This window comes from Brassica rapa, chromosome A02 (genome assembly GCF_000309985.2).
Source record: "Brassica rapa cultivar Chiifu-401-42 chromosome A02, CAAS_Brap_v3.01, whole genome shotgun sequence".
NCBI lineage: Eukaryota > Viridiplantae > Streptophyta > Magnoliopsida > Brassicales > Brassicaceae > Brassica > Brassica rapa.
The window spans coordinates 26,689,005-26,702,717 of NC_024796.2; the positions used below are offsets into that span (position 1 = coordinate 26,689,005).

At 34.7% G+C, this 13,713-nt stretch overlaps 4 protein-coding genes across 4 annotated transcripts; 2 read left to right on the forward strand and 2 right to left on the reverse strand.

Annotated features, from left to right (window-relative positions):
* Positions 1-581: 581 nt before the first annotated feature.
* Positions 582-4,489, reverse strand: LOC103854197. The gene has a single exon (XM_033284884.1). The coding sequence runs from the start codon at positions 1,958-1,960 to the stop codon at positions 1,340-1,342; it is 621 nt and encodes a 206-aa protein (XP_033140775.1). The 5' UTR covers positions 1,961-4,489; the 3' UTR covers positions 582-1,339.
* Positions 4,490-5,890: 1,401 nt separating this feature from the next.
* LOC103854196 (inactive LRR receptor-like serine/threonine-protein kinase BIR2) lies at positions 5,891-8,131 on the forward strand. Its single transcript, XM_009131125.3, has one exon. It carries the CDS (start codon positions 6,082-6,084, stop codon positions 7,882-7,884), a length of 1,803 nt encoding a protein of 600 aa, XP_009129373.1. The 5' UTR covers positions 5,891-6,081; the 3' UTR covers positions 7,885-8,131.
* Positions 8,132-8,830: 699 nt separating this feature from the next.
* Positions 8,831-12,785, reverse strand: LOC103854195 (CLAVATA3/ESR (CLE)-related protein 25). The gene is made up of 4 exons (XM_009131122.3): positions 10,181-12,785; positions 9,831-10,061; positions 9,359-9,421; positions 8,831-9,267 (listed from the first exon to the last, which is right to left on the reverse strand). Exons 1-3 carry the CDS (start codon positions 10,384-10,386, stop codon positions 9,388-9,390), a joined length of 471 nt encoding a protein of 156 aa, XP_009129370.2. The 5' UTR covers positions 10,387-12,785; the 3' UTR covers positions 8,831-9,267; positions 9,359-9,387.
* A 237-nt stretch (positions 12,786-13,022) lies between these two features.
* LOC103854194 (60S acidic ribosomal protein P2-3-like) lies at positions 13,023-13,613 on the forward strand. The gene has a single exon (XM_009131121.3). The coding sequence runs from the start codon at positions 13,093-13,095 to the stop codon at positions 13,435-13,437; it is 345 nt and encodes a 114-aa protein (XP_009129369.1). The 5' UTR covers positions 13,023-13,092; the 3' UTR covers positions 13,438-13,613.
* Positions 13,614-13,713: the final 100 nt, after the last annotated feature.

A 13,713-nucleotide genomic window follows, 5' to 3' on the forward strand; every position in this document is an offset into this window, starting at 1 on the left:
CCAACACTAACTGATAACTATTGTCAATACATTTGGGGTTAGTCTTTGGGCAAGGCCGGTTGAAGACCAGGGGCCAGCGGTGCACCGAAAGTCCATTGCTGGAGGGGGCCCATAATTTTTTTTTATTGTAGTAGTACAATTTTTTTAATGTAAAATATACATATAACATTTTTTTAATAAAACGAAATTAATAAATCTAACTTTATGGAAACACAATCTTATTCATGTTAATCTGTTTACATTTTTACCAATTATAATTAATATTAAAATATTATAATCAACATTTATGTGAGCTTATTAGGCATGAATATATTTCATCAAGACGTCTTCTTTTCTTCTAAAAAATGTTCATATTTCCATTAACGATACAATTGTAAAATATCTCAAATTCGTTCATTCTTCAAGGATTCTTGCATAATTGATTAGTTTTTGTAAGTGATCTTTAAAATTTTGTTTACTATCATGTTTTTTGTTTATAGATCACTAATTTTTTTGGTAGAGCAGAATATTTTTTTTTTGTTTCTAAAACCTAGAATTGTTTTTGTTTTTTTGTTTCAGGTTTCCATTTCACTTTCAACTTCATCAATTCAGTTTCTGGTTCTTAAATCCAGGTCTATTTTTCCTTTTACTCAACTTTGAAAAATTAACTTGACCTTGAAGCAGGACCGGCTAAAAAATATTATAGTTTGAAAGTTTTTGTAGAAGCAAATGATCTGGTTCTCAATAAAAAAGAAGCTATAAAAAAAGCAAAAGTGTTTTATTATTCTGGTTGTGCTTACCTTTTCAAATGAAAACGATTTTATTTTACCTTGTAATTACAATATCAAATTTTCAATTTCATCTCGTAAATGTCTTTTTTTTTTTTTTTGCCCCAGAGCCTGTAAAAGGTTTGAGTCGACCCTGTTTTTGGGCTTGGGCTGCATATTTGGGCATAACAGGCAGCAAGTGAGTAGCCGATTCTACTCGTCTTGTCTCATCTCTCTCACTGTTTGTTAAGAGATGGTGACTTGTGTATATGTTTCGCAATAGTGAATGTCAATTTTTTTTTAAGGATTGTTCAGAAACTAACAAGGATATGATATCTGATGTAAAGTTCTTAGTTATCAAAAGAGCTGCAGATGAGATGCAGCTGCCAACATTGTCAAGCAGAAAATTTTGCAAGTCTTAAGCTTACTTTTTCAAGGAGACTAAGTATGTTGACTCGCACAAACTTTTTTTTCTCATTTCTGAACAACTTCAGTGAAAAAGCCTATCAAGACACTGAAGCTGCATGTTTCAATATAGTCTTTGTGTTCTTATGACATTACATCAGTTGCCAAAAAAATTTGTAGAGAAACTCTTAAACAGAACAAGTGACCTCCCGACCTAAAATGCTAATGTCAGTCTCTTTTGTTCGCATCTTCTGGTTAGTTTCTCTGTCTCTACCTCTTCTTGCATCAAGCACCAAATGTTGCCTGAACGTTGTGATGAAGGCCTCTACTCTCTCGTTCAGCTCCTCGTTTGATAACCTCCCTGGCTCAAACTCAGCTTCTTTTTCATGAAAGTCTACTGAATCCTTGTGAAGCAAGCAATCTTTCACAGTTTCCTCGGACTCGGGACAAACACTTTTCGTCTCCTCCACGATACAGTTCTTGATAACTTCCTTAGGCTCCACGACAACGGAACAAGCTGGTTCCTCCACTCCCCTTGTCTTCTTGGCCTTCTTACTCTTCCTCAACGTACCTCTTCGACGAGCCTTGAAATTGTGATGAGTTTCGCCGCAAATAGGACGAGTCGATGTGAAGTAAACGGCTAAGAGGACGAGGTTGAGGAGTAGAAACACTAACGAACGCCATTGTTCGATTAAATAAGAAATAGAGTAGAAATGTTTTAGACAAGCCATAGAGAGAACAAAAAATGCAGTCAACAGCGACGTACACATGTTCTCTTCCTCCACTCTAAGGTCTCTCTTCATCACCATTATTATCTCTCTGTCTCTTTCTTTCTATGGTCTGTTTCTTTCTTCTTCCGATCCACGAAGCTGAGATTCTTATACGAAAATATTTCAAGATTCCTAAAGGTGGGTCCGATTCTGGAAGACAGAAATGGCGAACAGAAAGAACAAAATGAAAAGACAGGAGAAGAGGAAGCAGAGGAGGTGTAGGAGACAAGAACAGGCATGCCCTCTTCATATCTAGTTTTTATTACAGACAATGTATTATTACTTTCTTCTCAGGCTTTTCTGATTTCATCTGTTTTTTTTTTTCCTGCTTTTCCTTGGGGACCATTCTTCCTTAAAACAATCATTATCAACTTCTACTTTACATAAATGTCTTTCAATTTTTTTTTTTTGAAATATGCTAATTTAATCTACACATCAAATAAAGATTTTTCAACCTTAATGTTTAACATAAATAAATTGGTTTATAATCAATTATTGAAATTTACATCTTTATAGATACATGCAATAGCTCACAATGAACATTATATATATGAAAAGTTTTTTTTTTTGCCTATTGGGTTATATTTTCTTAGTGAACAGAAAAACCAGAGAAGTGTTAGTTACTCAAAGTTCTGTGTTCAATGGGGAACCGCATGCTAAGCAGGGAAATGTAATAGTTTTCGCAGAAACTGGGAATTATGTAAACAAATGATATTTTTGAGTTGATTTTTAAAAATAACTATTGAATATTATAAGTTTATAACACTCCATCAGGAATATTTCGATTAAACCTACAAAAAACAATAATTAAAACAAATTACACGCCTGCTGCTCTGACTTGTTTATTCCTTCACAGCAGTGTGGCCCCATGTTTGCTCGTCTTTCCAATATACATAATAACAACTTTGGTTCCCCGAATTCAAATGACTCAAGAACATTGGGTTTTCACATTTAAGTGGAAATAAACAAATAAGGAGCTGAAAATGGTTTCCCTTTATAGTACTAACACCAACCGTCGAAATGCTTTTCATTTCACTTTCAGCCGATATAGGGCATATCAAAGAAAAAAAAATGTTTTCAATTTTTTTTTACTAAATTTAAATGTATACACTCAGATTTGACACCATGACCTTAAACATGCATACGCAAACAATTACCAATAGATAGACGTTTTTACGTTTTTTATCGTTTCACGTTCAAGATCATATGCAATGAGCTTCGATCCAGAACAAAGTTAATGTTGAGAGAGAAGCAAGTATCTACAACATCTTGACTAGGATTCAAACTCTTAACAACAACCTTTTGAACAGAGATTGTTTCTTCTCTTCCTTGTTCACAACATGTAACTCACTGTAAAGCATTTGGTTTCTCCAGTTTGTGGAATCATGTAAAACCAAAACTTAAAGTCTTTAAACATACATTCGGGCTGGGCTATTTCCATCAAATAGGCTGGGTTATTTAAAAGACAGCGGGCCTTAAAACTTTAGAAAATGTCAGAGTTGGTGATGTGGAACTATCAATTAAATTGCAATTATGCCTTTTTGCCATTTTGGTCAATTTCACTATTTGAACACACAATTTTCAGCTGGTTAATCATAATTCAACTATTTACGAACATTATTTTAATAGTCTTACATATGAATATTGTGCAAATCCTAGTTTAATACTAGCAATATATAAGTTTTGTGTTTGGTCTATGAGAACACTTGAGTGATAGCTACAATTAGTTTAAAGGAGGTTGGTCAATAAAGGAAGGCCATTGGATGAGAGAATATTTTGCTAAGATTTTGTTTTTGGATGGTCGTATGATTACCAGAGCAATTGTGATCATGTATAGGTAGGTTAGTTAAAAACTATTTAAGAAGAAACAACAATATCATTGAAAATTTCCTACTTGTTTAATTTAAAATTGCACATTTGACCACACCAAACCCATACAGACGTAGAACCCAATTTGCTGTCACCAAAAGGTCTACGGTGACAACACACACGCATGTAAATACAGTAATAGTATTAAACTATTGATTATCAAAGATACAGATGCATTATGCATTTCTATCAGTTGATGTTTGTAATCTTTTTGTTTTATATCGTTTTGAGTGTAAGCAAAGTTAATATTGCAAAAAGGTGATTTCGAGGTCATACCAGAAATACCACAAGTTGTTCATAAGCTTAACTTAAGGTGTGGAATCTCTTAATATTGGAAAGTTAGGTATGTATATGCAATTTACTTGAAAAATGTCATCTTACAAAAAAAAAAAAATTACTTGAAAAATGTTGGTTGAGATTGAAATCAGTGTTGATGTATAAAAAAGGATACAACTAAAACTATTTAAAATATCAAGAGAGCAGATACTTACTTGATTTTGCAGTCAATAAACCTCTTATATATTAAAATAGAAGTCATGATTTCTTTCATGTGTAATTTTTTTAAATTTGGACCATCACTTAAAAATCATATTAAATGTATTTTATTAAGACTAATAATACATAGAATCTTTAAAATACTTTAATCATCATATCTTTTGATATCTTTTTATTTCAAATATAAATATATTTATTTTGAAATTCCAGCAAATCTGTTTTAAAAGATTTTTACAAGATCTTTATTTTTGAAATTATATTTAAATATTTTCACTAATTTTGAAATTAGTTTGAAATATTATTATACATTAATAAATTCAGTAATCGTTAATAAAATGAAAAATAAAAAATTCTGTAATACTTTATATATTATATAATCATAATCAATCATATTAAAAGAAAATTATTATATTGAATTAAATATAATAAAAATTAGAAATTTTATATATTTTATTTTCGTAAGTATAATATATTTATCTTCAAAATAAAATCTAATATGTTGGTAAGATGAGTTAACATTAGCAAACTATATAATACATGTATACAAAATAACATGTATTTCTTTAAAGCTTATAATATAAAATCTTTGTAACTACTTTAATCATAATATATTTCTATTTTAAATATAATATAATACATATTTATATATTATATTTTAAAAATTCTAATAAATCTGTGCAAAAATATTTTAACAATAATTTAATGTATTTTAAGTTATTGTTTATAAAATGTAGAATAAATAAATTATATCATACTTTATCTACTTTATAGTCATGATCATGTTAAAATACAATTATTATACTTAAATAAATATGATAAAAGTATATTCAATTGATAAATTTATAAATTTTATTTTCATAAATATATATTATTTATTTTAAAAATAAAATATGATGATAGAACGGCATAAAATTAGCAAACCATATAATACATGTCTAAAAATTAACATATCTTAAACTACTTTTGTATATACAATAATATATTATCTAAAATGAATAAGCATAAAAATATTAATAAAAATTAAAAAGAAATACAGCTTTGAAATATGGGTCAGAATTTAGCATAAATTAAATACAAAATAATTTTCAAATATGTTTTCTCATGAATATATTAACTTGATTAATAACTAAATGCAAATACAATAAGATAAATATATAAGAAGAAGTGAAAATACATACAGTTTTAAATATTTTATTAATTATAATATATAAATTATAAAATTATTGTATTTGAAATAGTTATATAAACATTTAAGTATATAATTAACGTTAAAAATATGTACAACTAATGTTTAAAAATAATAATTTATGTATAGAAAAGTGAAAACAAACACCCGTGCGGTTGCGCGGATCAAAATCTAGTTTTAATATTTAATTAAGATCGTGTTATGCAAAATGATTAATCTACATGACAAGTTAACTTAAGAAAACAAAAACAACCACATCATTTTTATCTTTGAACACTTCATTTTCATCAACCTTACAAACTATTCGAATATTTATTTACTACAAAAAAAAAAGTCAGAGAATGATGAAAAATTTCATTTTAATTGATGTTTTCAAACATAAATAAATATTAAAAAAAAGGAGAAAATTTAGTAGTAATAGTCTTTTTTTTCCCGGTCATAGGAATAAAAGATGAACAAGAAAATAAACACAAAAAGACAACAAAGTCGACGACTACTCTTCAACATCTAATCTCAAACCCTTTTGAGACGACCGTTCAACGCGTCTTGTCTCTCTGCAACTCCATTGGCACATACCAAACCCAAAAGACCTCTCAACACTTCTTCATCCATGGAGAAGATCATCCCAAACCTTCTTCCTTCATCGATCATCATCATCCTCCTCCTCCTCTGTTCCTCTCCCCCCGCCATGGCTGCCGACGAAGACGACATAAGATGCTTAAAAGGAATCCAAACCTCCCTCACCGACCCTCAGGGCGCTCTCAGATCATGGAACTTCGCCAACACGACCCTCGGCTTCCTCTGCAACTTCGTCGGCGTCTCCTGCTGGAACAACCAAGAGAACAGAGTCATCAACCTCGAGCTTCGAGACATGGGCTTGTCCGGTCGGATCCCAGAGTCCTTACAGTACTGCGGGAGCTTGCAGAAGCTCGATCTATCCACCAACCGCTTATCCGGTAACATCCCTCCACAGCTCTGTACTTGGCTACCGTTCTTGGTCTCTCTCGATCTCTCCAACAATGACTTAAACGGCGAGGTTCCCCCTAGTTTAGCTGAGTGTAGATTCGTTAACTCTTTGGTTCTCTCTAAAAATCGGTTAACCGGTCAAATCCCGGTTCAGTTATCCTCTCTTGGAAGGTTAGCAACGTTCTCCGTCTCCGACAACGACTTAACAGGTCGCATCCCTTCTTTCTTCGCCTCCTCGGCTAAGTATTCATCCGATGACTTTGCTGGAAATAAAAGACTTTGCGGACGTCCTTTATCCTCCACCTGTGGAGGGTTAAGCAAGAAGAATCTTGCTATAATCGTTGCAGCTGGTGTGATCGGTGCGGCTGCTTCGACGCTGTTAGCGTTTGGCGTTTGGTGGTATTACTACCGTACGAGGAAGAGAAGGACTCTGAACGAAGAAGGAGTTAGCACCTTGGCGCGGAGGCTTATCAGCCATAAGCTGGTGCAAGTCTCTCTGTTCCAGAAGCCTCTGGTTAAGGTTAAGCTCGGTGACCTCATGGCCGCGACCAACGGTTTCAGCTCGGAGAATGTTATTGTTACCACTAGGACCGGGACCACGTACAAGGCGGTTCTCCCCGATGGGTCGGCGCTCGCGGTGAAGCATTTGAGCGAGTGTAAGCTCGGGGAGAAGGAGTTTAGGTACGAGATGAATCGGCTTTGGGAGCTGCGGCACCCTAACTTGGCGCCGCTTCTTGGCTTCTGCGTCGTGGAGGAGGAGAGGCTTCTTGTTTATAAGTACATGTCGAACGGCACGCTGATGAGTTTGCTGGAGGGTGATGAGGAACTGGATTGGTTAACTCGGTTTAGGATCGGTTTGGGTGCGGCTAGGGGTTTGGCTTGGCTTCACCATGGGTGTAGGCCTTCTATACTCCACCAGAATATTTGTTCGAGTGTGATTCTCGTTGATGAAGATTTTGATGCGAGGATTGTAGACTCAGGGCTTGCTAGGCTTATGGTTCCTTTAGATAATAACGAGAGCAGTTTCATGACTGGTGACTTGGGTGAGTTTGGTTATGTAGCTCCAGAGTATTCAACCACAATGTTAGCTTCGTTAAAAGGTGATGTGTATGGACTTGGGGTTGTTCTCTTGGAGTTGGCGACAGGGGTGAAAGCTCTTGGTAAAGAAGGTTTTAAAGGGAGCTTGGTTGATTGGGTGAAGCATCTTGAGAGCTCCGGGAGACTCGTTGATGTAATTGATGAAGAGATTAAAGGGAAAGGGTGTGATGAAGAGATTATTAAGTTTGTTGAGGTGGCTTGTAACTGTGTGGCTTCAAGGCCTAAAGAGAGATGGTCTATGTTTAAGGCGTATCAGTCACTTAGAGCTATGGCTGAGAAACAAGGCTATTCGTTTACAGAACAAGATGAAGATTTCCCTTTGATTTTCAATACACAAGAGAATGAATGAGACAGTGTGAAGTTAATAAAGCCTTATGTGAAAACCTTATCTTGAGGTAATTATTTGTGTATAGCATCTTGTACTACCTTCCTACTACCAAGTTAGAAGATGCATTATTCCATAAAGCTTCTAAAAATGTATTTGTAGACTTATGTTATTGTAATAGAGAACAAAGTGTATATGCTAAGTGTCTTCCCTTGTGTCTTGTGTCTCTAAAAAGATACTCCCTCTGTTCCAAATAGATGATGTTACATGATTTTTAATTTAAAAAATAATAATTTTATCGAAAAGTATGAGAAATGATGTTTTATAAAAAAAATTGATAATTAATTAAATTAATTTAGTTTATATTTTTAGTACTATCTTTTAGAAAACAATGTATATCTTAATTTTTGCGCTTTTTACCAAAACATCAACTATTTTGGAATAGAAAGGGAGTATTGTGTTTGTTTTGGTGTTTATGACTAACTGATCAATAACAAGGTTCTGAAGAGAACTGTTATAGTAAGAGCAAGTGTCTTTCTTGTGTTTTGGAAGAGTGACAAAACAAACTTTTACTTGTGTTTTCTTTTAAGAACCTAAAGGAACGTGCAGAACAAGAATATATGTCCCATGCAGAACAGGATAAAGAGGGCTTTCTCTGCAGAATCTTTACTTTAGGGTCTGCTTCTCGATACAGTCAAAATCAAACCCTGGAAAAAGAAGTTAAAGAATGCAAGAAAGAGAGAGAAAGGGAGGTTTTGCATCAATACATCACTCCTTTTGTATTTTCACTTTGTCAGATTCTCAAAGTTCAGAAGAACCCAAAAATGAAGATAGAAGTGAATCTAAAGTTGTACAAGGACAAGCTTCTAATAAGAGGCAAAATCATTGATACTCTCTTAGTTGTTGTAGTGGTGGAGATGTATTACAAGGCATAGATTATTAATAAATCAGTAATTTAAGGAGAAAAATGAGTTTTTGAAAACAGACAACTTTAGTTTAATGGTTTGCTTTAGCAGAGGAAACACAAAAGCAGACTTTAAACTTAAATAAATAAAAGACAAAAAGAAAGAAAGAACTATGAGGAAAACATGAGAGTTGGATAAAGACATAAGCCTATAATCAATACAAATGTTATTATAAAAACCCTACAAAGTCCTTAAAAGTCTTAATATCTGCATCAATGTTCTCTCTACACCTTTACTTTTAAAAGTTTGTAATCTCCAGACACAATGTTCCCAAAAAGAAAAAGAGAGCAAGACTTCACCTTTGGAAAACAGAGCAAGGCTTCACGAGCTATGTGTTCTTAGCATATAATCTGAATCTGAAGTTATGGACTGCCCCAGAAGAAAAAACTAGCTTCTTGACGTGAAAACGCAATTGAGAAGGTCGAGTTATCCACTATCTTGTCTGAAAAAGGTAGAGAAACAGAAGATGAACTAAGCCCACAAGAGACTTACATTATACTGACATGATTATCTATAACAAAAAGTTTGCATACCTTACAAGTCGTAAATATTGGAAGCTAGATCATACTCGTGGTGGCTGTCTTGAAGTTTCTTTCCTGAAGAGATAGTTTTGAAACAAAAGCTCAGTAAAGTTGAGTCTTCTACTATAGAACTTTAACTAAAGTGGTCAAGTACGTCACAAGTGTCGTTCGTTCTTTTTAAAACATAGGAATTAGAGAAACAATGATAACATTATCTGCTTTCTAAGGACAAATAAAAGAAGGAAGGAACAAGAATTCCACATGCTAAAAATCTTTCTAGAAACCAGTAATTATCGGTATATGTGTAAAGCTACATCCAAGTAAATCTTGAATTCAGCAAAAAGCTAATACTAGAAGATTAGTTTTCTTGTATAAACATACTTAAACCAACTTCAAGACCACATCCTCAAAATGCTTAATCTCTGATACCAAACTCAAATAAGAATATCTAAAAGATAGAACTATGAGAGAAAATATGATGAACCTGTTGTGGATAGGATCAGCTCCATTTGGAACTTTTCGCTTGCTTACATGAAACAGATTCACATCTTTACCACTAAACCGCAAACTCTTGACCTTTTCTGTTGATGGAACACTTTGTGCAGCGTTTGCTAAGATACCAACAAGAAGAAACACAATAATAACAAGAGACACAACAACTCTAACCAAAGCTATAATGCCATTTCCACCCATACTGCAACGTATGTCCCTACAGCTGAGCAACCAAACACAAGAATAAACTGAGCAGAACATTCATGATGTTGGTGAAGTGACTGTCACATAAATAGAGAGAGAGATATGGACAGAACAAGCATTTAAGTTGTTTTTATATACCTTGGAAAGACAGATCCGTGATTGGGTCTATTTAAAAATGATGGACACAAAGCAGCATCATACATAGGTAGGTGTCCACGTAGAGAAAAAAAAAGGAAGCAAGAAGAAGAGAAAGTTATGGAAAAACATATCTTTATGTAACATATGGGCCCGTTAAGTACCTTTTTTATTTGCTTTGAGATGCGATTTTTCATGCAGCAAACCATTGGGGACCTCACAGGCTCCCCTAACTACATATATTTTAAGCCATTATAAAGCATATGACAGTGTGCCTTTTGTGACTTGAGTATTAGCAAGCCTACTCTTTTCTTTACCACTATCTTATCTCACTTGGATCTTTCCTTTAAACAATAAGAATCAATTAAGAATGTAATGCATAAATAAGAAACAAACCTGTGAAAAAGATCTAAAGCCACAACTTTCTTCCTTGTTAAGTATTCCCTCCTTACCAAGAACCAATTAGCAGAAAAGAGTATTCACTAAACAATACATTAAAGCAGATATGAAATGATAAACTTAAACTGATTCAGAAACATGTCCAGATTGTGAAGAAAAGAATCCATATCTGATTGACAGCTAGGGAAGATGAAGTCAGTTTGTTTCTATGTCACAAGCAAACTTTCTTTTGGCCTTGGTGGGAAAGAGAAGCTTGCCTTGTACATAGTAGTAAAGCCAAAGTTTAAATAGATATAACCCCACAATTTTATTACTATATAAATGTATCCCCTGTATTGTATAGGGACCTTACACATGATCATGATGGTGTCCTTCTGGTATTGATTCTTACAGTGATTGTGTGAGTAAAGGCATCTCAATATTTCCCTCTAGAGTTTTCTAATTGCATGCTCTATGTAAGAGTTGGTTACCAAAGTAGAATAAATTAGAAAGAAGGGAAGAAAGATTAACACATACCTTAGTTATGTCACTCTCATAAAGGTTTTGTCTAAGTTATAAGAAATGCTTAGGATAGTTATTGACGTACATTATACATACATATAGAAGTTGTGTGTAGCAAGTTGTCTCTCAGACTTAAGGCCATCAAACAAAGCCATATGTAATGGAAAAAAGGAAAAAACTCTAACTGACATTATATCTCAAAGTGTGTACAACTGTAGTTACACCATTATATTAGTGCAACTTGTTTCCATGCTAGGACTTGGCAACAAACAAAATGGCAATTGATGTACAAAAGGAACTGCAAACATATAACACGAGATAGTAAGAATATGTGACAACAAGAAACAGAAATGAAAACTAAATGATCTTGTATCACATGATAAAAGCAAGTGCGGAAAATCATAGTATTTGAGATGTAACAGCCAGAAGAGTAGCTGCATTATTTTACATCCAAAACAACTTATTCTAGTATTCAAACTTTGGAACAAAACTAGCTCTTTAATCCCAGCCTCTGTTCATTGCCTTTTAAGCGAATGAACTAGAACCTTCTCTTGCAGACAGATGGTCCAATCTGAGCTGTGTATGTTTTTAGACTGAAACATATTTGGATCCCAAGAAGCTTTGGTGATAATAAAGATCATAAAGAGAGAAGAAAATTATTGAAAAAGCACATGAAATAGTTCTTGACATAAAAGAAGCTACAAGAGAAGCAACAATAACAACAAAAAGAAGGATCTAATAAATCTAAGCTATTCAAGAGTTGAGGAAACTGTGACATCATCTCCTCGTCCTTATCCAATATTTCATCCACAAAGGAACTCACTGAATGGCACGTTCCAGATGCTTTGGTAGCAATGTTCTTAGAGCTGGACTCAGCTTGGCTGTTGAAGTTTTCCGTCTGCGCAAAAGTGAGGTTGCTACTTGTGTCTGAGAACTCATGGATGAACAGGGTCTGGGAGAAGATAATCACTCTAGCAGAATGTAGTAAACGTTGCCTGAGCCCATTGGTTGATACTAGCAGAAGACGATGAGGAAGAACATGAAGATGTCGCTCCACTGACCAAATGATTTGAATTGCTAGAGAAATGGGATGAAGTAGTTTGATAGATTCTTGTCATGTTTTAAAGAAGTTAATTAGCAATTAGGTATCTTCTTTACCTGCTGCCAATGATTCTGTGACACTGAATGATAAGCTCTTCTTTTTGAGGAGAGAAGCTGTCATGTTTAAGGTCAGGTCTTAAGTAATTAGTCCACCTCAGTCTACAGCTCTTTCCACATCGATTCAAACATGTTTTCTTGGGGATCAAACTCCAGTTTCCTACACCATGGATTGCAACATAAGCGAAGATCTTAGCATCTCTTCTGCGGTCCAGAGACCTTTCTTGACATTGGACTTTTCACAACATGGAGGCCTTCCCTTTTTTTCTGAGTATCTAGACACAAAGAGAAGAAAAAGCTGAGAAATGTCTGAAAGTATCACAAGAAAGGCTTTCTGGAAATAGAATTGATGCAATGCAAAAGCTCTGAGAGAGAAACAGACGTTGAGTATCTCATGCCTTGAATGCTTTTAATTAACGGTAATTGCATGATTGTTACACTTTATTAGAAATATAGAGCTTCCAAGTGCATGACGTAGATTAGACAACTATCATGGCATGTACATACACTACAGAAATGTACAATAATACTTATCATGTGAAACAAACAGACTTATATTAAAGTTTGGTCTAATTGGTAAAGTAAGCACAAAACAAAACACACAAACCACAGCTTATTTAACCAACGTGGTTACAAAAAAAAGAAAAAATTCTTATCCCTCATTAATGGGCAAACATATAAGCCCAGTAAAGGCCCACATTCGGCTCGCTTTCGTGTAGCGTACGTACGGAAAGAAAACCCTAGAAATCTCCTCCTCATTATGGGGGAGAGCACTACCAAAACCCCCTTTAAATACACGATTCTAAAGGGCCCCTCACAAACCCTAGCAGTCAAAAACTCCGCAGAGTCAAAAAAAGATGAAGGTGATCGCAGCTTTTCTCCTCGCGAAGCTCGCCGGAAACGAGAAGCCGACCAAGGATGATCTGAAGAGCATCTTCGATTCCGTTGGCGCTGAGTTCGACGAGGCCAAGACAGATCTGTTCTTTTCTCTCGTGAAGGATCACGACGTGGCCGAGCTGATCGCGGTTGGGAGGGAGAAGATGGGGGCTCTATCTGCCGGCGGTGCAGGTGTCGCTATGGTGGCTGGAGGAGGAGGAGGCGACGCTCCTTCGGCGGCTGAGCCAGCGGCGGAGACGAAGAAGGTTGAGGAGGAGAAGGAGGAGTCGGATGATGGTGAAGGCATGATGAGTCTTTTCGATTGAGTTTAGTTTATGACAGAAGGCTTGGAGGATCTGATCTTGTCTGAAATATTTATCGCTTTTAATTTTTGTTTTAAATGAATGGATCGTTGTTGATAATACCTTTTTTAAGGATTATTAAAGACTTTGTTATCTATCGTTAAATTATCTATTTTATGTTACTCAGTTATGATTTTGTTGCCTGAATGTTGAACACCACAGTTTCACCATGCGTATGTGCTGCTAAGAGATTATCAAAGTTGTTTCTTTGATAAATGGTTTTAGTATACGTCTTTAAGT